Source organism: Nycticebus coucang, chromosome 4 (genome assembly GCF_027406575.1).
Source record: "Nycticebus coucang isolate mNycCou1 chromosome 4, mNycCou1.pri, whole genome shotgun sequence".
NCBI classification, from domain to species: Eukaryota; Metazoa; Chordata; class Mammalia; order Primates; family Lorisidae; genus Nycticebus; species Nycticebus coucang.
This window is the reverse complement of record NC_069783.1, coordinates 59,585,167-59,611,067: the sequence shown is the minus strand read 5'-3', so window position 1 is coordinate 59,611,067 and position 25,901 is coordinate 59,585,167. Positions and strand designations below refer to the sequence as shown.

The window sequence follows — 25,901 nt, the reverse complement described above, 5'->3', positions numbered from 1 at the left end:
GAGGCAAGAGAATCGCGTAAGCCCAAGAGTTAGAGGTTGCTGTGAGCCGTGTGACGCCACGGCACTCTACCAAGGGCGGTACAGTGAGACTCTGTCTCTAGAAAAAAAAAAAAAAAAAAAAGAATTAGTCCCAAGTATTAAAGATAAAGGCCTTTTTTCTTTGTTTTTGTATTATAATGTGCCTTTAGCAGATGACCATGACAGTTTCAGTTTCAGCTTCCAAAGCTGTAAGCTTATCTCAAATACCTGGTAAGGTATTATGAAGAAGGGAAAAAAACAAAATAATGCAATTGTGTAAAATCAGTGCTATTACCTTATCTTCTCATCATATCTTCTGCGGTATTTTATCATTTCATTGTCTTGCTAAAATATTTATCAACATATCTTCATTTAAACCAATCTTAAAACTTAAAAAAATTTATCTTGTAACAGAGCTAATTTTCCTTGAAAACCTGTTAACATCTAGAGCCAATCCAGACTCTGAGAAGATAGAAAGATTCAGAGACAGACTTTGCAAATAACTTTTGTCGTTAATGTTTATTTTGATTAAAGAAATGTGAATTTCAGAGTCAACATAAGGTAAAACTTCAAAGTACCTTGCAAAAGAAAGGCTGTTAAGTGTTTGAGTAAAATGTCTGTGGTACCTGTGCTATGTATTGTAGACTGACGTTATTGAAATACAGAACATGTTCTGAAGACAATCAAATTCTGATAAATTCTAGTTAGTAAAAATCAATTCAGTGGTACAGTCCACCCATTTGAGAAGCAATTGGCCTTTTACTAAGTTAAAAATCAAAAGGGTATATTTTCCTCTTCTTGTTGTGACCATCACAGCACTGTTTACCTGTACAAACCCAAATCCTTTTATCAGAGAATACAGTGAATTCTAACAAGACCCTGGTATTTGATAGGGCTTACATATAATGTACTACAAAACATTTTCTTTTGAAAATAAAAATGATATAGTTCCACAATATCAAACAATTGAAACAACCATAAAGTGGAATAAAATTTCTAAACAGAAGTTCAAAAACCTTGGCAAAGCTATACATTAACATGGAGTAACATCTAGCTTCATCTGTTAACTAAAACACTAAAAATAATTTCCCTATGTAAACTGAATGTAAATGTAACACTTGAACATTTCAGTAGAAATTGCTGCTGTCACAAATTATCAAAGTCTATTCTCTGAGTAATTTGAAGAAATTTCAATTGTAGGCAAATGAAGACTTTAAAAAATAGAAACAGTGCATCAAAGTTTTTCAGAGACCTACATATAAGTAATTTCCAAACACATAAATTATTACATGCTTATGGTTTAGAACAAATTTTCCCTGAGCACTCTTTCTGCCTGGTTAGAAAAATTCAAACATGATCTATAAAATAGAATTTTATTTCGATTTTTCTTGAATATACGTAATTTTTTACACATCTAATCTATATGGAAATGTTTTAAACATCTCTAACTAGCAATTGTAACTGTTGAAAGGGGCTATTTGAAATGGCTACAGAAATATGGTTAGGTTGTAGAGCCCTGAGAACTGTACAGTAGGTGTCTCATACAACTGAAATGATTTACTATCCTAAAACTATTTCAACAAATTCAGAATGGCACTAGTTTCACAGAAGAAAGAGGTAATGATCAGTAATTCCAGCTCAGATGACCAAAAGATAAGCATTACAAAGTTAAAAAAAAAAAAAGGAAAACTGGATTAACATTGTACTTTCCATGGAATAATATTAACCCTTCTGGCCAACACAGTATTGAAATATCTTACCTTGAACTTAATGAAGTCTTGAGATCTGTCATTCCTTAGTATTCATGCAAACTTAAAATTAGCATCATTGGGAATTTCATCATACAAATTGCAGTTCTCAATCCTATCCTGAGATTTACAACTCATACAACATCCTACAATCAGTGCACATGCATGGTAGTACTACCATTTGTGATCCTCTAATTTCTTAAGGTCTTTAAAAAAGACAGTAGTTACTTGACAGTTTAGGCCTCTTTTTTTTTCAAATAAATAAAGGAAAACAAATATTGGGAATAAATGCAAATCTGTGAATAAATGTTTTTTATATATTTGAGAATCATACTAAAAGAAAATTAGATTTAAGAAGTTTCATATTTACAATTAGATTTTCATAAAATCTAATTATATATTTCTCTTAGCATTATGAGTTATGTGGCTTGCAAGAATAATCAGTAACTTAAAAAGTTAAAACTCTGAAAGTCATCGTGCTGAAGATCTTCAAGTAGACAGCAATTTCAGATGTCCAGGAGTGTGCCTTCTGTATTTTAGTTTTATATTAAGATGCTTTATGCAGGACGCCCTTGACCAAACCGACTTTTAGACCTAGAAATTTGAAACAGAAAAAAAGGTCAGAGTTGCTTCCTTTTTTTTTATTGTTGGGGATTCATTGAGGGTACAATAAGCCAGTTACACTGATCGCAATTGTTAGGTAAAGTCCCTCTTGCAATCATGTCTTGCCCCCATAAAGTGTGACACACACTAAGGCCCCACCCCCCTCCCTCCATCCCTCTTTCTGCTCCCCCCCCATAACCTTAATTGTCATTAATTGTCCTCATATCAAGATTGAGTACATAGAATTCATGCTTCTCCATTCTTGTGATGCTTTACTAAGAATAATGTCTTCCACGTCCATCCAGGTTAATACGAAGGATGTAAAGTCTCCATTTTTTTTAATGGCTGAATAGTATTCCATGGTATACATATACCACAGCTTGTTAATCCATTCCTGGGTTGGTGGGCATTTAGGCTGTTTCCACATTTTGGCGATTGTAAATTGAGCTGCAATAAACAGTCTAGTACAAGTGTCCTTATGATAAAAGGATTTTTTTCCTTCTGGGTAGATGCCCAGTAATGGGATTGCAGGATCGAATGGGAGGTCTAGGTTGAGTGCTTTGAGGTTTCTCCATACTTCCTTCCAGAAAGGTTGTACTAGTTTGCAGTCCCACCAGCAGTGTAAAAGTGTTCCCTTCTCTCCACATCCACGCCAGCATCTGCAGTTTTTGTGATGTGGGCCATTCTCACTGGGGTTAGATGATATCTCAGGGTTGTTTTGATTTGCATTTCTCTAAAACAACAGGACGTTGCTGCTGCTTTAGACTGTGTTTGCTTGGCAGTATCAAAGCTTAATGAATCTTCACGTAGCTCCAAAATCCATTTTTTAAAACTCCTGGAGTAGGGCGATGCCTGTAACTCAGTAATTAGGGTGCTGGCCCCATATGCCCAGGGTGGCGGGTTTGAGCCTGGCCCTGGCCAAACTGCAACAACAACGAAAAGAATAGCTGGGCCTTGAGGCTGAGGCAAGAGATTGCCAAACCCAAGAGTTGGAGGTTACTGTGAGCTGAGATGTCACGACACTACCAAGGGCGACAAAGTGAGACTCTGTCTCTAAGAAAAAAAAAAAACAAAAACAACTCCTGGAGTAGAATGTATTTTGGAATTTGATTTTTTTTTTTGAGACAGAATCTCACTGTGTCACCCTCAGTAGAGTACTGTGGCGTCACAGCTCACAGCAACCTCAAACTCTTGGGCTTAAGCGATTCTCTTGCCTCAGCCTCAGAGTAGCTGGGACTACAGGTGCTGCCACAATACCTGGCTATTTTTTGGTTGGCGCTGTCATTGTTGTTTAACAGGCCCAGGCACTCTACTCACTGAACTATAGGCGCCAAGCCTGGAATTTGATTTTTAAAAAAAATTTTGAGAGATAATATAGTTGTATAAATCTGGGGCCCTGCTCCATAATCAAACATGTTAATGTTGCTTCAGTGAAACAAATGAGATAAATAAAAACTAGCGAAATAAATAAAAACTATGAACATCAGAGCAGTTCAGTTCAAGTATGAGTTGACATAAATGTATTAAAAAAACTTGTGGCTTTCTGAGCCTTCTGGATTTCAGAATTACATGTAAAGCTTAAGGATCTGTAATATTAATGTTCAAATCTTAGTAACTTCTAACAGAAAATTTGTGATATAAAATGGCACAAGACTCACCAGCTAGATTTTATTAAGAGAAATAAAATAAACAAGGAACCACAGACTTCAATGTTTTTTTATAAAGTAACAATATATAACCTATAAATAGTACAAAAACTCCACTAATAGTAGCACTATACATTTTTATCAGGAAGTAGGTCAGAACGAAGCTGGTTAAACAGACAAAAAAAAAAAAATACCTATACTTTCATTAGATTTTTAAGTTTTGTTTTTTTTTTTGGTAGACACTAGGTCTCACTATGTTGTCCAAGCTGGTCTTAAACTACTGAATTCAAGTGATCCTCTGGCCTCCACCTCCCAAAGTGCTGGGATTATAGGTGGGAGCCACTGTACCCAGCCAGCCCTTTCAAAATCCTAACTGGTTCTGATTAATGTCTTGATAATCTAAACTCTAATATACACTTCTAGTGTTCATACAATTTACCTTAAAAAAAAAAAATTCACTTCACAGCCAGTGGCATTCTGATTTATTTTATGGGGATTTACCTTGTGTTTTTCTCTGAGCTGCTTTGCCGCACACTGACTGGCACAGAGGCCTTGATTTGTGCTTCAAGCCGGGAATAAATACCTCCTGCAAACTGCAGAATGAAGAAACAAAACTGAGTTATTTTCACAGAGTCAGTAGAGTACTGCTTTATTAAAAGGGATTACTTTTTAATTTAAAAGTAATTTTATTTTTATTTATTTTTTTGAGACAGAGTCTCACTCAGTTGCCCTGAGTGGAGTGCCATGGCATCACTGTAGCTCATAGCAACCTCAAACTCCCGGGCTCAAGAGAGCCTTTTACCTCAGTGTCCCCAGTAGCTGGGACTATAGGTACCCACCATAGTACCCAGCTAGTTTTTTTTCTATTAGGCAGATGAGGTCTCGCTTTTACTCAGACTGGTCTCAAACTCCTGAGCTCAAGCAATCCACCTGCCTTGTATTGCCACTCAAGCAATCCAGAATGCTAGGATTATAGGTGTAAGCCACCACACCTGGCTTTATTTTGATTTTTAAAATCTAGCCTTTTTGAGGTAAGACTTATATACAGGAAAATTCACCATTTTAGTGTATAATTCTGGGTTTTGACAAATGCATGTGGTTATGTAACCACTGTCACAATGAAGACAGAGGTCTGTCACCCCCAAGAAAACTTCCCTGTACGCATGCCCCTTTTAAGTCAATCTACTGGTCTGTTTTCTGTCCCTATAGGTTTTTTTTTTGCAGTTTTGGTTGGGGGCTGGGCTTGAACCTGCCACCCCCAGTATATGGGGCCGGTGCCCTATTCCTTGAACCACAGTTGCTGCCCCCCTATAGTTTTTTTTTTTTTGAGACAGAGTCTCACTATGTCACCCTTGGTGGAGTGCCGTGGCATCACAGCTCACAGCAACCTCAAACTCTTGGGCTTAAGCCATTCTCTTGCCTCAGCTTCCCATGTAGCTGGTCTGTCCCTATAGTTTTATATTTTCCAGAACATTATATAAATGGAATCAGATATGTAGACATTTGAATCTGGGTTCTTTCACTTAGCATAATGTACAAGAGATTCATCTACAATGATGCATAAATCAGAAATTAATTCCTTTTTATACGTACAGTTGGTTTATCCAGTTATCAGGTAAAGGACATTGTTTGAGGTCTTTCTAGTTTTTAGCAATTATGAATAAAGCCATTATAAAATTGTGTGAATTGATTTATATGGTGAATGTTAATAAGAAACTGCCAAACTATTTGCCAAAGGGGTCATTCTTTTTTGCAATCCAACTAGCTATATATGAGCAGCAGCCTCGAACTCCTGGGCTCAAGCAATCTCCTGCCTCAGCCTCCTGAGTAGCTGGGATTACAGGTACATGGTACCACACCTGGCTAATTTTTCTATTTTTTGTAGAAAAGGGGTCTTGCTTTTGTCTTGAACTCTTGAGCTTAAGTGATCCTCCTATACTGGCCTCTCAAAGTGCTACAATTACAGGCATAAGCTGGTATATATATTTTTAATTTTAGACATCCTAGTTGAGATATGGTATAAGGTTTTAATTTACTTATCCCTAATGTTGTATACTTTTGTGTGCTTATTTGTCATCTGAACCCTTCTTTCATGGTTTCTGGTTCGTTTTTTTCCCATTTATTTTTATTGGGCTTTTAATTTTATTATTGAGTTTTGAGAGTTCTTTGTATATTCTAGACACACATCCCTTTTCATATAAGTGTTTTACACATATTTTCTCATAGTTTGTGGTTTGTCTTCTCATTCTCTTAATAGTGATTTTGAAAAGAAGAACTTTTATAGCCGGGCATTGTGGTGAGTGCCTATAGTCCCAGTTGCTTGGGAGGCTGAGGCAAGAGAATCACCTAAGCCCAAGAGCTGGAGGTTGCTGTGAGCTGTGATGTCACAGCACTCTACTGAGGGTGACAAAGTGAGACTCTGTCTCTAAAAAAAAAAAGAGAAAAAGAAAGGAAGAACTTTTAAATCTTGAAAAGTCCAGTTTTCCCATTTTTTTCACAATGGACCATGCTTTTGGTATTGTAGGTAAGGTCTGCTACAACAGTTGCCTAGCCTACAAACATTTTATCCTATGTTTCTGTTTAGAAGTTTTATAGGAAAGTACATTTTTAAGTAAAAGAATCAGGGTAAGAGTTATGGCGTATATGTAATACCAGTGTTAATAATACATAATGTTATGACTAATATGTAATTCTAGTTAGAATACAGGTACTTTTAAGTCATCATTCTCAGCATAGTATCTTATATTAGAGATGACATTTAAGCACTATATGCAGAGTTGATCAAAACCAGTACTTTTGGAAGTTAGCATTTGGTCAACAACATGCAGTTAACCTACTCTTAGTGTGGTATCATGCTTTCAGCAATGGTATATATTAGATGTCTTACAGAGGACCCATGGACCATGGATAAGAAGAGGCAGTGAAAACCTTTTATGTGAATGAACTGGCTAACTGGTATAGAAAATAAAAAAATCTTGGGCAGCACCTGTGGCTCAGTGAGTAGGGCGCTGGCCCTATCTAGTGAGGGTGGCGGGTTTGAACCCAGCCCCGGCCAAACTGCAACAAAAAAATAGCTGGGCGTTGTGGCGGGTGCTTGTAGTCCCAGCTACTCAGGAGGCTGAGGCAAGAGAATCCCCGAAGTCCAGGAGCTGGAGGTTGCTATGAGCTGTGACGCCATAGCACTCTACCAAGCTACCAAGGGCGACTGTCTCTAAAAAAGAAAAAAAAAAAAAACAAAAAAAAAACCAAGAAAGAAAGAAAAAAAAATATCTAAATTACTCTTAAAGCTGGGTACAGTGGTCCATGCCTATAATCCTAGCACTCTGGAAGGCTAAAGTGGGAAGATCCCTTGAGCTTAGGAGTTCAAGACCAGCATTAGCAAGAGTGAAACCCTGTCTCTACTAAAAATAGAAAAAAGTAGCCAGGCATGGCAGGCACCTATAGTCCAAGCTACTGGGGAGGCTGAGGCAGGACAAGTGCTTCAACCCAGGAGGGAGGTTTCTATGAGCTAGGCTGACACCACAAGTACTCTAGCCTGGGCAAAAAAGTGTAACTCTATCTCAAAGAAAAAAAAAATTACTCTTTTAAAATTCTGCTTGAAACATCTTTATATACTTTGCTGAAAATAAAAGAAGGGATATCTTATGGAAGTACAGTATACTAGTATGAAATGCTTACTTCTTTTGCTTCCTTTGATTTGACTCGGTCCAGATCGCCCAGTCTCATTTTTATTAGGTGCCCTGTAATTTCAGACATCCGCCGCTGATCTGAAGGTAAAAAATAATAAACTTTTCATGAGGATGATTTATAACTTTTTCTTAAAAACGTCTATAATCCCCAAGGTATAAAAATATCATTTGATAATATTTTACAGACATATACATCTATGTATGTATGTATGAAGAATTTAAGGTAGCAAGTCACAAAATGACTTGCATGTGGATAACCGTCCTACTCTTTAGATCACTACAAAACATCTTAAAACATATTCAGTCACCTTTACAGTAAAAGTGATAGGCAAAGTCTATCTGGAGATCTCAAAACCACAGATACATAAAACATCATTCACTGGAATTGTCTAGTAATGAAACTGGTTGTTGCCTAAGGAATGTGCAAATTTGAGGCCTTATTTTAGCTGTTCCATATACTTGATAAAATGAAAGATACTCTGACTACACTGTTGTTTATGTCCAGTTTGTACATTACCCCAATAACAAATTTACCATCTTCTCTTTGTGCATCCTGGTTGAATCTCAAGGATCTTGTGGCATCCCACTTATTCTTCTGCATACTCACACTATTAAAAAAATCGAACAAAAATCAGCATTGATGCTGCTTTAAGAGTGGACATCTAGTTGGATTAAGACGCAATACTCACACGAAAGGAGACACATCTCTAGAAGCTGACTAAAAAAGAGTAGACAACATTAAGGCCCAGTTAGAACATATTTACTGATTAGTGTTATAGTTAATAATAAAAAGAGTTCACATTTATTGAGTGTAAGACACTGTACCAAGAGCATTAGTGCTATTTCATTTAAACCTTGAAACAACTATGTAAGACAGGCACTATTATCATCTCCATAATAAAACATGTTCAGAGTAACTTTTCTAAAAAGACACAGACCTAGAACTTGAACTCAGCTTTATCTGCCCACCTTGGAGTCCTAGCTTATTCGATCTTTTTTTAAAAATTTTTTTAGGCCCCTGAATGTGGCAGCTCCAATGCAATCTTTTAGAATTAACCTACTCGTGGTACTTAACATGAACAGCAATGTACAACGTGTCCAATTTAGCTGTGTGTATCAGCTTATTGCGGCCTCAACCTTCCACACAGTTTTGAAATTCATGATCTCTCTTTCTACTGTCTTCTCATTCCTGCCTCATTTACACCTTTTTTCAAAGGCAAGGGAAATAAGAATATTTTAATAGGTCATAAAATATAATTTGTTTTAATTTTAAAAGCCTATTTTTTGAGCTGGGTGTGGTAGCTCACGCTTGTAATCCTAGCACTCTGGGAGGCCAAGGTGGGTGGATTTCTTGGGCTCAGGAGTTTGAGAGCAGTCTGAGCAAGAGCAAGACCCTGACTCTACTAAAAATAGAAAAAAACTTGCCCAGCATTGTGGCAGGTGCCTGTAGTCCCAACTACTTGGAAGTCTAAGACAAGAGAATCATTGGAGCCCAAGAGTTTGAGGTTGTGTGAGCTATGATGTCATGGCACTCTACCTAGGTGAAAGAATGAGATTCTGTCTCAAAAAATAAAAGTCTATTTTCTGATTAATAATTGGCTCAAAACTTTTTTTTTTTTGTAGAGACAGAGTCTCACTTTACCGCCTTCGGTAGAGTGCCATGATGTCAAAGGACTCACAGCAACCTCTAGCTCTTGGGCTTCCGCGATTCTCCTGCCTCAGCCTCCCGAGCAGCTGGGACTACAGGTGCCCACCAAACGCCTGGCTATTTTTTGGTTGCAGTTCAGCCGGGGCTGGGTTTGAATCCACCACCCTCGGTATATGGGCCCGGCGCCCTACTCACTGAGCCACAGGCGCCACCCTTGGCTCAAAACTTAAAAGGTATAAATAGTACATATAATAAAAAGCCTCTCGTTTATGTCTCCCACACATTCAGTTCCCTTCTTGAGGGGCAACCAATTTTATCAATTTCTTATGTAACTTTCCAGAGATAATTTATGCACGTATCTCCCTATCTATTTCACATGAGGGTAGTTAGTGTATCATGTCACTATACACCATTGTGCACCTTCCTTTTTTCACTTGTTGATGTATTTTAGAGACTTTTAATCAGATCAGTCTATAAAAAATTTCTTCATTCATTTTTATACTGTTAGTACTCCATTGTGTATCCATTATTCTTTTCTTTTGGATTTTTCATGGCTATACTCACTTGCTTATTTTTCCATATGAACTTTAGAATAATAGTAGATAATTTAAAGTTACCTTCTCTGATGCCTTTTCTTTCTTCTGAGCACAGGGTGAAGACATCTGCTTTTTTGGTTGTTTAGTGAATTTCTTTGGCTTCTCCTTTTTCCCTGATAATGTAAGGTCAATGTTAAGAGTTTAAGTACCATGTTCCTCTCCAATGTACTTGCTACTTCTAGACAATAAAAACAATTTTAAAAAGAAGTAGGTTTTGGGCAGTGCCTGTGGCTCAGTGAGTAGGGTGTCGGCCCCCTCTACTCAGTGTGGCAGGTTAGAACCCGGCCCCAGCAAAACTGCAACAAAGAAATAGCTGGACGTTGTGGGGGGCGCCTGTAGTCCCAGCTACTTGGGAGGCTGAGGCAAGAGAATCGCCTAAGCCCAAGAGCTAGAGGTTGCTGTGAGCTGTGACGCTATGGCACTCTACCGAGGGCGACAAAGTAAGACTCTGTCTAAAGAAAAAAACAACAACAAAAAACAATAAAAAACCTTATGGCTTTATGTGCTTATATAGTCCCCCTTCCACTTTATCTGAATTCCATAGTTTCAGTTCCCTGTGGTAAACTGTGACCCAAAAATATTAAGATATTTTGAAAAAGACTGTAGTCACCAGGGCAGCGTCTGTGGCTCAGTGAGTGGGGCACCAGCCCCCTATACCAAGGGTGGCAGGTTTGAACCTGGCCCCGGCCAAACTGCAACAAAAAAGTAGCCGGGGCATTGTGGCGGGCGCCTGTAGTCCCAGCTACTTGGGAGGCTGAGGCAAGAGAATCACCTAAGCCCAAGAGCTGGAGGTTGCTGTGAGCTGTGATGGGACAGCACTCTACCAAGGGCAACAAAGTGAGACTCCGTCTCTAAAAAAAGAAAAAAAAAAAGACTACATTCACATAATTTTTATTACAATTATTGTTATAATAGTTCTATTTTATTATCAGCTATTGTTGTTAATCTGTTACCGTACCTATTTATAAATTAAACTTTTCATAGTATGTCTGTATAGGAAAAAACACAGTACATGTTGGGCATCCCTAATCTGAAGATCTAAAATCCAAAATGCCCCAAACCTGAAACTTTTTGAGCACTGATATGATGATACAAATAGAAAATTCCACATCTGACTTTGTGTGATGGGTCAGAGTCAAAATGCAGGTACACATAGCTGGGCGCACTGGCTCTGTAATCCTAGCACTTTGGGAGGCTGAGGCAGGTGGATCACTTGAGCTCAGGAGTTTGAGACCAGCCTGAGCAAGAGTGTGACTCAGTTTTTAAAAATAGCCTGGCATTACGAAGGGCATCTGTAGTCCCAGTTACTTGGGAGGCTGAGGAAAGAGGATCACTTGAGCCCAAGAGTTTGAGGTTGCTGTGAGCTATGATGATGCCAGGGCACTCTACCCAGGGCAGCAAAGCGAGACTTTGTCTCAAAAAAAAAAAAAAAACAAAAAATGCAGGCACACAATGTAGTTATTCAGCATTCTCTAGGGAAGAAAGACCCTTTCAACCCCACTCAGGACAACCCAGTTTCCCCCTGCAAACACGCTCATGATGAGTAATAAAATGGAAAGTGTGCAGCTGACACAGCAAGAGCAGGTTGCCCATGATACCCCACTTGGGGCCAAGACCTATTTGCATTACTCACTGTGTTTTTGTGCCTGTTCTCTGCTCTATGGTGTAAAGGTATTGTTTATTAAAAATTTCAGAAAGGCCTACCAATACCCTCTGGGCAATAGTGATAAGAGAAAGAGTGAGCATTTATGTTTATCTATAGCACAGAAAATCTAGACATTGGTCTAAGCGTGAAACATCTTAACAAAAGAGTATGGTGTTGGGATAACCACCATATATGCGTGACCTGAAGAAACGGCAGATAAACTTTCAAAGTTTCCATGCTGAAAAATGATGAACAGAAGTCAGTAATAGAAAAACACTGCACAAAGCTAAAAATGAAGATCCTGTGTGTGTATGGAAGAGTGAATCTGCCAGTGACATGGTGAACATATGCACTTAATGGTATGCTGATCATGTAACAGCAAAGGTCTGTCACAATGAACGGAAAATTGAAGGGAACTGTGAATATGGCATTAAATTTTTAGAGATTTGTGGTAATAAAGCATCTGCTGACCAAAAGGCAGCAAAGAAATTCACTGACGAGTTTGCCAAGGTCCTCACTAAAGAAAATCTGATGCTTGAACAAGTCTATAATACAGATAAATCAATACTGTTTTAGTGTTATTGCCCCCAGAAAGACACAGACTACAGCTGATGAGACAGACCTACATGTATTAAGGATGCCAAGGACAGAATAACTGTGCTAATGGGTGGGAAGTGCTGATGCAGCAGGCATGTGTTAAGTTTAAACTTGCTATAATAGGCAAAAGCTTGCAGCCTCACTGTTTCCAAGGAGTAAATTCCTTACAGTCCATTATTATACTAACAAAAAGGCATGTATTACCAAGGAAATTTTTCTTTTTTGGGGGGAGAGGGACAGAGTCTCAAGCTGTCACCCTGGGTAGAGTGCCGTGGCATCACGGTGTCAGCAACCTCCAACTCTTGGGCTGAAGTAATTCTCTTGCCTCAGCCTCTCAAGTGGCTGGGACTACAGGCACCCATCACAGTACTTGGCTATTTTTTTGTTTGTTTCAGCTGTCATTATTGCTTAGCAGACCCGGGCAGGGTTTGAACCTGCCACCTTAGGTGTATGTGGCCACTGCCCTTGCCAAGTGAGCTATAGGCACTGCCAAGGAAATTTTTCTGATTGGTTTCACAAACATTTTGTATCTGTGGCTGGTGCTCACTTCAGGAAAGCTGGACTGGAGGATGACTGCAAGATTTTGTTACTCCTTGAAAACTTTTCTGCTCATCCTCTAGATCAGGCGTCCTCAAACTTTTTAAACAGGGGGCAAATTCACTGTCCCTCAGATCGTACGAAGGCCGGGCTATAGTTTAAAAAAAAAAAATAAATGAGGGTGGCACCTGTGGCTCAAGGAGTATGGTGCCGACCCCATATACCAGGGGTGGTGTGTTCAAGCCCAGCCCCAGCCAAAACTGCGAAAAACAAACAAACAACAACAACAAAAAACAATAAAAAAAAATGAACAAATTCCTATGCACACTGCACATCTTATTTTGAAGTAAAAAACAAAATGGGAACAAATACAATTCACACCGCTTCATGTGGCCCGCGGGCCACAGTTTGAGGATGCCTGCTCTAGATGATATAAAATGTTTATGCCACGTACTTTCCCCCAAATGTGACTTCATTAATTCATGTGATGTAAGTGTCCTTAGATCAATGAAGAGTAAATATAAAAACAATTTCTTGAAAAGCACGTTAGTGGCAGTGAACAGACGCATGGCTGTGGAAAGTTTTCAAAAGGAGTTTAGCAGGAAGGTTGCTGAATATGTTGTTGCCAACATATGGAACACACTGACTATAAAGACATGGGTGTGCATGCTTGGCACAACCACTGGCCTGTGACTCTGTTCTATTCTTTGTTCATCATCAAAGAATGAACAAAGTGGTAAGTTTGAAGGATTTTGTATATCAAGTGAGAAAAAAATTACGTCTGATCTCCTTACATATGCAAAGACTGTATCTTTGGAGTCCATCACTAAACCAGAAGAAGTTGATATCAAAGAAACTTTTATTATAACATCAGTCATTAGGCTCCAATTGTTCATTCACTAACTGATGGTGAAACAACTGAAATGACTGAGTCAAGGTGATTGTGATAACAGTGATGATGAAGATGATATTAACACTGCAAAAAAAGTGCCTAAAATAAGATGGTGAAAATGTGTGATTAGCTTATCGAAGGACTAGAGCAGTGTCCATTCATGACAGAACAAGAAATTATGTCAGTTTATAAACTCAAAGACAAACTTCTAAGACAAAAACCATTGTTAATAAGGCAGATGATTCTGAAGGAAGCATGTTGAAAAGCCATCTGGCAGAAGGCTTCCTCATTCCTAGAGGACCCACCTTCCCATCACTCAACTGCTTCTGATGTTTCTTCTTACTTAAAAAAAATACAGCATACAGTAACTTTTAACCAAAACACAGCCATCATAAGGGAGACTGAAAGCCCGCCCTTTTTTGTTGCTGCTGTTGTTTAACAGCTGACACTGAGAAAGGGCACCTAGAGATACCAACAACTAACATTATATACTTAATGGTTAAAGACTGAATGTTTTCCTGTAAGATAAACAAACAAGGTGAAGATGTCTTTTCTCACCCCTTCTATTCAATATCAGGTCCTGACTAGCACCAAAGGCAAGACAAAGAAATAAAAAGCGTACAGATTGGAATGGTATCTAATAAATGAAAAACAAGTGAGTTTAGCAACATTATAGGATGTAAGTTCAATATACAAAGATCATCAATGAGCAATTGGAAAAACAATTCCATTATAATGGCATAAAAACACTTAGGAATAAATTTAATATAAGATGTTCAACACTGGTGCATTGAAAAGATTAAATATTGTTTAAGGATATTAAAGAAAACTTAAATAAAAGCTATTCTATGTTCATAAATTGGAAGACTTACTATTGAAAAAATAAAGGAATTTGCCCCAAACTGATAAATGGGTTCAACATAATCCCAATAAAAATCCCAGGAAAATATTTGTAGAACTATGCACACTGACTCTAAATTTATAAGAAAAGCAAAGTACTTTGAAAGATCAAAATAATTTAAAACAAAAGAACAATTTTGAGGACTCACACCACTGGATTTCAAGACTCACTAAAAAATACAAAAATTAAGACTGATATTGATACACTGATGTAAACATAGACATAGAAGAAAATAAAAGACAGACATAAGAATTAATGGACGAAAACAAAAAGTTCAGAAACAGTACCGTATGTAAATGGCCAACTGATTTTTAACAAAGATTCCAAAGTAATCCAATGTATTAAGAAAGATTCCAAGGTAATCCAATGTATTAAGAAAGAAGTCTTTTCAATAAGTAGTGCTGAAACAACTGGCTATGCCTACAGGAAAAAATGGGAGCTGACTACTTAACTCATCATACACAAAAATTAACCTGGATGGGACCACAGACTTATATAAAAGATAAAATCATACCACTTCTAGACAAAAACACAGCAGAAAATCTTAGTAACTTGGGGTAGGCAAAGATTTCTTAGTTATTAAAGCATGAAACATAAAAGAAAAAACTAAAAATTCAGAGTTCAATTAGAGTTCCCAAAATTGAAGACTTTCGCTTCTCAAAAGATAACATTAGGAAAATTAAAAGCCAAAGGATAAACTGGGAGGAAATATATGCAAAACATAGGACTGACAAAGGACTCACATCTGAAATCAATCTTACAATTCAATAATAAGGCAAATGATCCAATTAAAAAATGGGCAAAACATTTAAACAAATGCTTCACAAAAAAGATATACAAATGGCTAGTAAGCACATGAAAAAATACTTACAACTATACACCCACTAGAATGGTTAAAATTTAAAAAGACTGATAATACCAAGTACTGATTTGAATGTGCAACAATTGGAACTCTCATACATTGTTGATGGGGATGCGAAATGGTCACTTTGCAAAAATACTTCGGCAGTTCCTTACAAAGTTAAACACACACTTACCAAGTTACCCAGCAATTCCACTCCTCGGTATCTACCCAAGAAAAATGAAAATACATGTCCACACAGACCTATACGCGATTGTTCATAGCAGCACTCTTTGGGAACTGTTTGGAATGATGTTTTAGATCTTGATTTTGGTGGTGGTTTATACACTGTGTGTTAAAACTCATCATTGTGTACACTTAAAACTGGATGACGTTTACTTTATGACAGGTAAATTATACCTCAATCTAACTGTTGGCAAAAACAACCTAGTAGTACTTTCTCCTTGACTAATTAAGACTCGAAAATAATTGCTGAAGAACTGTTTTTGTCATTAGGGGATTCAACATGTTGAGAAAAATTATGTAAAACTTGGAGAGAAGACAAAGAGAAGGCAACATGTCCTCTCAGTATTACATTGGAGGATTGTTTAACAGGCCCACCTAAGAATTGTTTAAGTTTCTGAGAACATTCCCATCTGTTGATTGCTACTGATTGTAGCCCAGACTCTACAAAGTTACATGTTAGATTGCAGATGTTTATGTTTAACAGAAATGCAAGTGATTTATGTCTAGTAGAAAAGATAACTCCCAAAGTTATGGATTTATTGCTTGTAGGACATTAATTAGTTTTGTATCTAACTTGAAATCTGCTTTTACCAGTTTTTTTTTAAAATGCCTATAAATACCTGAGTCTTCAAAGGCTCTTTTTTTTTTTTTTTTTTGCAGTTTTGGCCAGGGCTGGGTTTGAACCCACTACCTCTGGCATATGGGACCAGCGCCCTACTCCTTTGAGCCACAGGCGCCGCCCTTCAAAGGCTCTTTGAATCAATTTACCCTGCTGATTCTCAAAAGTAATAAGTTAAAAAATTTTGACACAAATTAATTCCATTATAATTTTACTTTGATGATATTATTTAATGGTTCATTTGAGTGTCACTCTAAATCGCCTCAAGTACATACACATCTCATCTCACATTTCATCTGATGTGAACACACACATTTTAAGAAACACATTAGTTCACATTTGAAGTGAAAACTTAGAGGATTATTTCTCAGTACACACAGTTTTTTATTACTTTATAAGCATTCTCCATTGGTGCCAGGGTTAGAGAATCTTAACAGTGGCTTTCTTTTATTTCTCTTTTTTAAAGACACTTAGTGTGTTGCTGGGCTAGAGTACAGTGGCATCATCATAGCTCTCTGTAACCTCAAATGCTTGGGCTCAAGCAATCCTCCTACCTCAACCTTCATGGTACCTAGAACTATTGGTGCTGGAACTATAGGTGCTGCACCTGGCTAACTTCTCTATTTTTTTCTAGAGATAGATCTCCTTGCTTAGGTTGATTTCAAACTCCTGGCCTCAAGCAATCCTCCTGCCTTGGCCTCCCAAAGTGCTAGGATCACAGATGTAAGCCACCACACCTGGCCACCTCCTGTGTTTTCTTTATTTGTTTTCTATGTTGTAACCTATCATGTAGATATATAAAGCCAATTCCCTATGCTTTGCATTAAAGGTTTAGAATGTAACCCCTTCATAAATAGTGAGATTTGATTTTAACTTAGAATCCAATACTTTGTTTCTTGGATACTTCTTCTTCATCTCCAACTTCATCTTCAGTGACCTCAGATCCAGTGGTATATTCTTCTTCTTCTGAAAATAATGACTGTTGTTTCTAAATTAAAAAAAAATCACATCTATTACAAATGTAATACCATTACATCTCTAATAAATTCTTTCAAATGCATTTATCTAAATTTATGTTGAATCAGGGAGTCAAACAAGAGCTGATTAAAGGACCATTGCCTGACTATAGGAGATCAACACATCTAGGAGATTGACACAAGAATTTCTACATTGAAGACAGAATTACATTACATCAAACATGTTTTATTTATTTCCCTCACAGATCCTAACATAGTGACAGGCATATTAACAGGTTCTCGGTATTTACTGAATTGTATCTCTGTCACTCAACTGAATGTATGTTCCTTGATATTACAGTATAATATGATAATTGCCAATATTAATGTAGTCCCATAAATGTGGCCTTGGATTACTTAACCATATGAGTATTAGTTTCCTGCATCTACCTGCCCTACTGACTGTCATCACTAATCCAAATTCCTATTCCACTCTTATAACTAGTGATGACAGATGCCACAGTATTGGCAAACAGGTAAAAAAAATGAACCAATCAACCAACCAATAATTGGTATTTACAGATTTTCTTTTCATTCAATATCCTAGATGTGACTTAAAAGTGACTTTAAAAAGTCTTTTAACTACACCTATGGATTAAGCAGCCAGATAATGGAGTATACATTTCTCTTAAACAAACTAACCATATTATCACTAAGTACAAAATTGGAAAAGCTGCAAAGGAAGACATACATTTAATAAAAATTTGTAAAATAACATACTGGTAAGACTCCATTAAACTAAGCTTTAATTTAGGAAGAAAAAGATCTACAAAAGCTGAATAAAATAGCTCATTTACCAGCTGGAGAGTCCAGTTTTTCAGTGACAAGAACTATAAAACAGAGGAATGAGAGATTAATAAATTGGCATCTACCTACACTGTAGCTCATTATTTTCATATGGTTTTTGTAGAAGAGCCCCCCCAAAATTATAAATACAGTAGAACCTCCATTGTTGACCATTTCCTTACACTGACCATCTCCTTAAGTTGACCTATTTTTATAGACCGGACATGCACCACAAGTACGTATCAGCACAGTAGGCTTAGTTCGTTATGTTGGCCACTACTGTACATTGACCAGTTTGTTACAGTCCTTTGGGTTCTACTGGATAGTTCCATTCCAGGTTGAAAACATAATTTAAACTCAGGCTGAAAGTGGCATACAGTAGAACTTCTGTAAGTTGACAACCCAAGGGACTGTAACAAACTGGTCAATATACAGGGGTGGTCAACATGAGGAACTAGGCCTACTGCACTAGTACGTACACGTGTGTGTCAGGTCTATGGAAATCACATCAGCTTCAGAAGGTGGTCACTGTAAGGAGGTGGTCAACTGTCAAGGTTCTGCTGTATCACAGTCTTTAATATCCTGCACTGGAAGAAGATGTGGTTGTCTTTAAAAAAAGAAAAAAAAAAACATTTTTCTTTAAATTAAAACATTCCAAATGTATTAATTCCAAAGGACAAGTAAATCACATGCAGAGATATAATTTCAGTTATTTAAAAAACTATTTCAATCACTTTTTAATGCTTATATTTTATGATAAATTAAGGAAGCAGATTATATATGGACATTTAAGAAATCAAATTTGCTGTTTAATACCTAATTTATAGGTGAAGATTAATAACTGAATATTGTATAGCTGTCTGGAGTTTATGAAGCACTTAAAATGGAATATTTCACTTTCCTAGGTAAATGCTATCTCAACCAACACAAAGAAGTTCACAGGCAAATAAATTCCCTGGTCCTTAGTAACAAAGTTAAAAGGAATAAAAAATAATCAAAGGAGGTGGTGCCTCTGGCTCAAAGGGGTAGGGTGCTGGCCCACATGCCGGAGGTGGTGGGTTCAAACCCAGCCCCAGCCAAAACCTGCAAAAAAAAAAAAAAAAAAAAAAAATCAAAGAAATCAAACTTTCTGGTCACCATAAAAAGATTTCAGTTTTAAGACTTTTGAAATAATGAAATATACTGCTGATTATAATACAAAAGTAAATTTCTTTCTTTTTTTTTTTTTGCAGTTTTTGGCCAGGGCTAGGTTTGAACCCACAACCTCCGGCATATGGGGCCAGTGCCCTACTCCTTTGAGCCACAGGCGCCACCCACAAAAATAAATTTCTTATTCAAAAAAGTTTGTAGAACAAGGAGGTGTCAAAATATTCTTTTATACTATCTTCATTCCTCAATTCATTATCTGCCTATAATAAAAATCCTAAAGATCATGTTACAATTTCCCCCCAAATTTAAATCTATTAGTTATTAATTCTCTGAGGTCAAGGAATGTGTTCTATTACATTTATAGTCCTATTAGCTTAAATTAACTCAGCATAATATCTTGTTATGATTAGGGAGTCAGTTCAATTTCAATTTAAACTAACCATGTTCTTGTCAAAGATTAAATGTCATTAATTGTTTATGTAAAGAATAAGTGAAAAGAGCACTTACAGCATTGAGCTCCCCAGTTTTGGGGCCCCATGGTGTATTTGGCTCCAGTAAAACATCACATTCTAGACCCTTTTCATCACAGGAACCAACTCCAAGATCACTTGAAAGAAAAAGACATTTTTATGGATAAGTGTTTACTTTCTTAAAAATTTAAATGTGAATGATACCTTTTTACTGCAAATGTTTTATAAATCACTCTTTAGGAATACAGTTCCTGAATATAAGGATGCCACTTCAACCTTTACATTCCTTAACTGACCTGGTGATTCTCCAAGCTAAGAGCAGCTCTGTACTACCCTGTTTCCCCGAAAATAAGACATCCTCCGAAAATAAGACCTACTTACAGGAAAGCTAAGACGTCCCCTGAAAATAAGACCTAGAGCATCTTTGGGAGCACACCTTAAAATAAGACACTGTCTTAATTTCGGGGAAACAGGGTAGAATCATCAAAGCTGGTAGGTGGTAGGATGGTCTGCTATGATAGATACTGATTTGAGAACAGCCTCTTTTAAAGGGTCCTTCCCGGGCGGCGCCTGTGGCTCAAGGAGTAGGGCGCCGGTCCCATATGCCAGAGGTGGCGGGTTCAAACCCAGCCCTGGCCAAAAAAAAATAAATAAATAAAAAAAAATAAAAAAAAATAAAGGGTCCTTCCCAGTCCCCAACCTAATAGGTGGCTGCAATCGCAAAATCATAGAGTGAGTCCAGAAATTACTGAATCTAGGGAGTTCAAACTTACGGAAAGATGAACTCAACCATCAACTTTGTTTCCTGTTTTATCATTCAAGCATTTAAGAAGGGTTTAAGCAATTTGAAGGGAAAAAACCCTATAACTTCTCCCACAACTGGATTTAAGATCCCAACTAGTCCTTTAATCACCAAGGACTAGTTTTTCCTCCCTTTCGACCTCCAATATTTTTAAGTGTTTTTGCCCAAGTAAGTATCTGTTTGCTTTTTGAAATAATATAACCTATTAATATTTGAGGACTGATATTGATGAGGAAGCACTAGGGAATAAAGCAACCTCACAGTGTTCATTTTTTCTCCCTCACCTAACTGTATCTTTTGAAAAGGGCACAGCAATAACATCTTTGTGCTTGTGCAGATCATCCAGTATTGTAGTAGTGGTACAGGACAGCAATTCTCCACCTTCACCTGGATCACAAAGTGCAACCACATGGTCTCTCACTTGACAGCCCTGTCATGCAAAGAGACACTAAATTAGAGATTTGTTCATTATAGAAATACTCCTTTATTTTTCTTTTTATCTTCATTTTTATTTTTAGAGACAGAGTCCTGCCTTGTTACCCAGGCTGTGGTGCAGTGGCATGATCTGAGCTCACTATAACCTCTGGGCTCAAGTGATCCCCCCATGGCAGCCTCCCAAGTAGCTACGACTATTATGGGCATGACACCATGCCAGGCTAATTTTTTTTATTTTTTGTAGAGAGGGTGTTGCTGTTTGCCCTTGTTTACTTCTTCAGAACTTGGCTAAAGCAGAGGAGGTCGGCGTGACAAATAAAGACAATTAAAAATCCTCACACTCAGCTATTGCTGGGGCAGTAAGTGATGAGGTAAAGAAGAAAGCACTCTTCCTCCCTCATCAGAAATCTCACCAGGCCTTTTATTATGTTTCAACAAATCATTTACAGTTCAGCATTAATTGATTTATCACAATTATTTGAGTCAAGGAAACTATGTTCTCACATGTAATGTATGGGTGGTCTTGTGTAAGACCTAAGGGGAATAAGCTATAGGGGAGTGGACAAAGGATCTAGGTTAGAATTAACTTTTAAAAGGAAATATATATAGTAAAAGGGAGAAGATGTTACCTTTGAATCTATTCCATCCAGCCCAAATAGCTGTTTTCTTTTTTTTTTTTTTTTGAGACAGTTTCACTATGTCGCCCTTAGTAGAGTGCCATAGCGTCACAGCTCACAGCAACCTCAAACTCTTGAGCTTAAGCTATTCTCTTGCCTCAGCCTCCCAAATTGCTGCGACTACAGGTGCTTGCAACAACGCCTGGCAATTTTTTGTTGTTGCTGCAGTTGTCATTGCTGTTTAGCTGGCCTGGGCTGGGTTCAAACCCTCTAGCCTGGGTGCATGTGGCTGGGACCATTACCACTGTGGTATGGGCGCCAAGCCTACAATTTTTTCTTGAAAAAAAAAAAAATACATACAGAAAATAGACTGAAACACAGATAGCTTAAAGAATACCCAAGAACAGGCTTGGCGCCCGCAGCTCAGTGAGTAGGGCGCCAGCTACATACACTGAAGGTGGCGGGTTCGAACGTGACTCAGGCCTGCTAAACACCAACGACGACTGCAACCAAAAAAAAACAGCCAGGTGTTGTGGCAGGCACCTGTAGTCCCAGCTACTCAGGAGGCTGAGGCAGGATAATGCTTAAGCCCAGGAGTTTGAGGTTGCTGTGAGCTGTGACGTTGGCAGTCTACCCAGGGTGACATAGTGAGACTCTTTTAAAAAAAAAAAAACCCAAGAATAACCTCCATTCATATTAAATTTTAGAATCCTGCCAACACTCCAGGAGTCGCCATGGGCCCATTCCCTGCCTCCATCTCCCCAAAAGATAACATCTACCCTGACTTTTACAGTAATCACTTCCTTTCTTTTCTGTATTCTTTGCTACTTAGAATGCATCCCTAAACAATATCGTTTTATATCACTTATTTAATGATATCACTTTTATATCACTTATTTAATGCATTTAATGATAATATTTGCTTTAATGTAGAACTTTTCATTATATGAATATTTTTTGTCTCTTCTATAGCTGATGATGAATTTTGTTCTAGTTTGGAGCTATTACAAATAATACTGCTATGAACATTCTTTTACTTGTTTCCTGGTGTACAAGTACTCATGTGTATCAAATTATATTCCATCAGCAGTATATGAGAATTCTCATTACTCCACATACTAACACTGGGTAGAGTGCTGTGGCGTCATAGCTTACAGCAATCTCCATCTCTTGGGGTCAAGTGATCCTTTGCCTCAGTTTTTTTTCCTATTTTTAGTAGAGTTGGGCTCTTGCTTTTGCTCAGGCTGGTCTCTAACTTGTGAGCTCAAGCTATCCACCCACCTCGGCCTCCCATTGTGGTTTTTTTTTTTTTCTTTTTTGCAGTTTTTGGCCGGGACTGTATTTGAACCCGCCACCTCTGGCATAGAGGGCCGGCGCCCTACTCCTTTGAGCCACAGGCGCTGCCCTCCCATTGTGGTTTTTTTTTTTTGAGACGGAGTCTCAAGCTGTTGCTCTGGGTAGAGTGCTGTGGCATCACAGCTCGCAGCAACCTCCAACTCCTGGACTTAAGCGATTCTCCTGCCTCTGCCTCCCAAGTAGCTAGGACTACAGGTGCCCGCCACAAGCCTGGCTATTTTTTGGTTGTAGTTGTCATTGTTGTTTGGCAGGCCTTGGCTTTGGATTTGAACCTGCCAGCTCAGGTGTATATGGCTGGCACCTTAGCAACTTGAGCAGGCACCGAGCCCCACTGTGTTTTTAATTTGTATTACTATTTCCCAAATTACAAATGAAGTTGTCCTTTTTACCTTTATAGGACAAACAAATGTTTTCTTACGTGAAGTGCTTGTTATCTATCTTTTTCATTTTGATTTGTGGGAGATTTAAAAAATATATATTGATAATATGAATCTCTTATGGATATACATTTTGCTAATATCCCATCATACGTGTAAGTCTGTCTCTTCAATTTCAATTTACTTAATCAGTTACTGTTCTTGAATTTATCACGTTCTTCCTTTGTGGTATTATCTTTTAATAGCTTTGTTAGTTTTCCTTTCACATATAGGCCTTTTTTTGTAAATAGTTTGAGGTAGACTGCAATTCATTTTTTCCCCATATCATATCCCAATTAATGTCCCAGTACCTCTTATTGGAAAGCCCATCCTTTGCTCACTGCTCTGGAAAGCCACTTCTGTGACAGTCGAGTATCTAGGTCACTCTTAGTATTCCATTCTCCTTTTGTTGGTCCATTTGTCTACTCTGTGAAATTATTGCCCTGTTTTAAGTATCATAGCTTTAGAATAAATCCTGATATCTGGCAGAGTAAGTCCTTCTAACTTTGTCTTCTTTGAGAATATCTTGGCTATTCTTGGTCCTCTGAGTTTCTATATAAATTTTCTTTTCTTTTTTTTTTTTTTAAGAGATGGGGTCTCGCTACGTTGTCCAGGTTGGAGTGCAGTGGCTATTCACAGGCACGATCCTACTACTTACTGATCAGCATGAGAGTTTTGAGGTGCTCCGTTTTCAACCTGGGCCAGTTCACCCCTCTTTAGGCAAGCTGGTGGCCCCCCGCTCCCAGGATGTCACCATATTGGTGTTGAATTTAGTGAGGACATCTGATTGGAATAGTGTACTACAGCCCAGAGCTCCTGGACTCAAGCGATCCTTCTGTCTCAGCCTCCCAAGTAGTTGGGACTACAGGTGCGAGCCACCGTGTCCATCTATTTATTTATTTTTTTGATATAGAGTCTCACTATATCACCCTTGGTAGAGTGCTGTGGTGTCACAGCTCATAGCAACCTCAAACTCTTGGGCTTAAGCAATTCTCTTGCCTCAGACTCTCAGGTAGCTGGGACTACAAGTGCCCACCACAACGCCCGGCTATTTTTTTATTGTAGTCATTGTTGTTTTTAGCAGGCCTGGGCTGGGTTTGAACCCGCCAGCCCAGTGTATGTGGCTGATGCCCTAACCACTGAGCACGGGCACCAAGCCCTCTATATAAATTTTAGAATCGGCTTAGCACAGTTCCCAGTAAAAATCTGATAGGGTTTTTATTGAGACTGAATCGATCTATATAGGTCAGTTTGAGAGTCATTTATATTTTTCTAAAGTCGAGTCTTTCAATCTATTAACATGGTACAAATACCCAGTAGTTTGTTTAATGTTAGATCAACTTTGTATCTTAGAAATGAATCCGACTTGGCTATGCTAAGTATCTTGTTTATATATTACTAGATTTAGACGGCTAATATTTTATTTAGAATTGTATCCATATTCATGAGTGAAAATGGCTTTTACTTTCCTTCCTGTATTTCTCATATGTCACATTTTCATATCAAAGTAGCTTCATAAATGATTTAAGAAATATAGTTTTTCATTCTCTAGAAGAGTGTGTCTAAGTTTCACAATATTTATTTTTTAAATAATTGGTAGTATTTGCTGGTACAGACAGCAAATTTTAGGCACAGTCTCAGTCTGTTGCGTTGGCTTTTTAAAGTGCAGTGGCATCATCACCAGCTCACTATAATCTCAAACACATGGGTTCAAGAGATCCTCCTGCCTTAGCCTCCCAAGTAGCTAGGACTATAGGTGTATGCAAATATGCTCCACTAATTTTCTTCATTTTGGGAGTAGAGATGGGGACTCGCTCTTGCTCAGGCTAGTCTCAGACTTCTGAGCTCAAGAGATCCTCCTACCTTTGCCACCTACAGTGCTAAGATTACAGGCGTGAGCCACTGTGCCCAGCCGTGGCTCCACGTTTTTTGATATGTGGCTTCTTAAAAACTATTTTTGAATTTCCCTTGTGGTTCCTTCCTTCTCTGATCCATTGGTTTTAAATAACATATTTAATTTCCAAACATACGAGTATTTTCTAGTTATTTTTCTTATTATTGATTTCCAGCATAAATGCATTATAGTCATAAATCATACTCAATATGATCTCAATCTTTTGAAAGTTATTGAGACTTGCTTTAAGGTCTAGCAAGTGATTAAATTTTGTAAATGTTCTGTTTGTGCTTGAAAATAATGCATATTCTGTAGCAATACAGAAACTTGATCTAACAGACACATACAACTTGTTCAATCTTCTCCATGCTTACTGTTTGTGGGAGATAGATAGGTTGATCTCTGAGTGGGTGCTGAGCCATATCCCTGGGAACTCATCCAGACCACTGAAGATGACAGATTCTGGACAGAAGTCACTGCTACTATCCCTGTGCGCAGGGAGTCAACAGGTGGAGGGGGCTGAGTACTTTAGCAAAGTTAAATCCTTTGAACTCCTGATCTATACTTAGATTAGAGAACCTGGCAAATCTGCCCTACAGGAATGAAACCAGTTTTCCCTCCCCCTTTCTAAATGCTATGGGCAGAAACCAGTTTTCCCTCCCCCTATCTTAAGTTCCCATTTACCCAGCCTTTCCCCTCTATATAATCTTCCTGAGAACTTGGAATTCTTTTAA

General features: G+C 37.9%; 1 protein-coding gene across 6 annotated transcripts in view; it reads right to left on the bottom strand.

Annotated features, from left to right (window-relative positions):
• Positions 1–532: 532 nt before the first annotated feature.
• The window catches only part of SANBR (SANT and BTB domain regulator of CSR), a 66,586-nt gene continuing 41,217 nt past the window's right edge, over positions 533–25,901 (bottom strand). For 5 of the 6 annotated variants that reach the window (XM_053589220.1, XM_053589222.1, XM_053589221.1 and 2 more), the window contains 10 exons: positions 20,734–20,879; positions 19,685–19,784; positions 18,040–18,072; positions 17,115–17,214; positions 9,970–10,061; positions 8,394–8,422; positions 8,239–8,312; positions 7,694–7,782; positions 4,517–4,608; positions 533–2,360 (listed from right to left, as the gene is read on the bottom strand). In XM_053589220.1, the coding sequence (XP_053445195.1) occupies positions 2,324–2,360; positions 4,517–4,608; positions 7,694–7,782; positions 8,239–8,312; positions 8,394–8,422; positions 9,970–10,061; positions 17,115–17,214; positions 18,040–18,072; positions 19,685–19,784; positions 20,734–20,879 (792 nt within the window). In that variant the 3' untranslated portion in view covers positions 533–2,323. Of the gene's footprint in view, positions 2,361–4,516; positions 4,609–7,693; positions 7,783–8,238; positions 8,313–8,393; positions 8,423–9,969; positions 10,062–17,114; positions 17,215–18,039; positions 18,073–19,684; positions 19,785–20,733; positions 20,880–25,901 lie in introns of those variants that run through there. The other variant, XR_008379655.1, reaches the window with a different exon arrangement.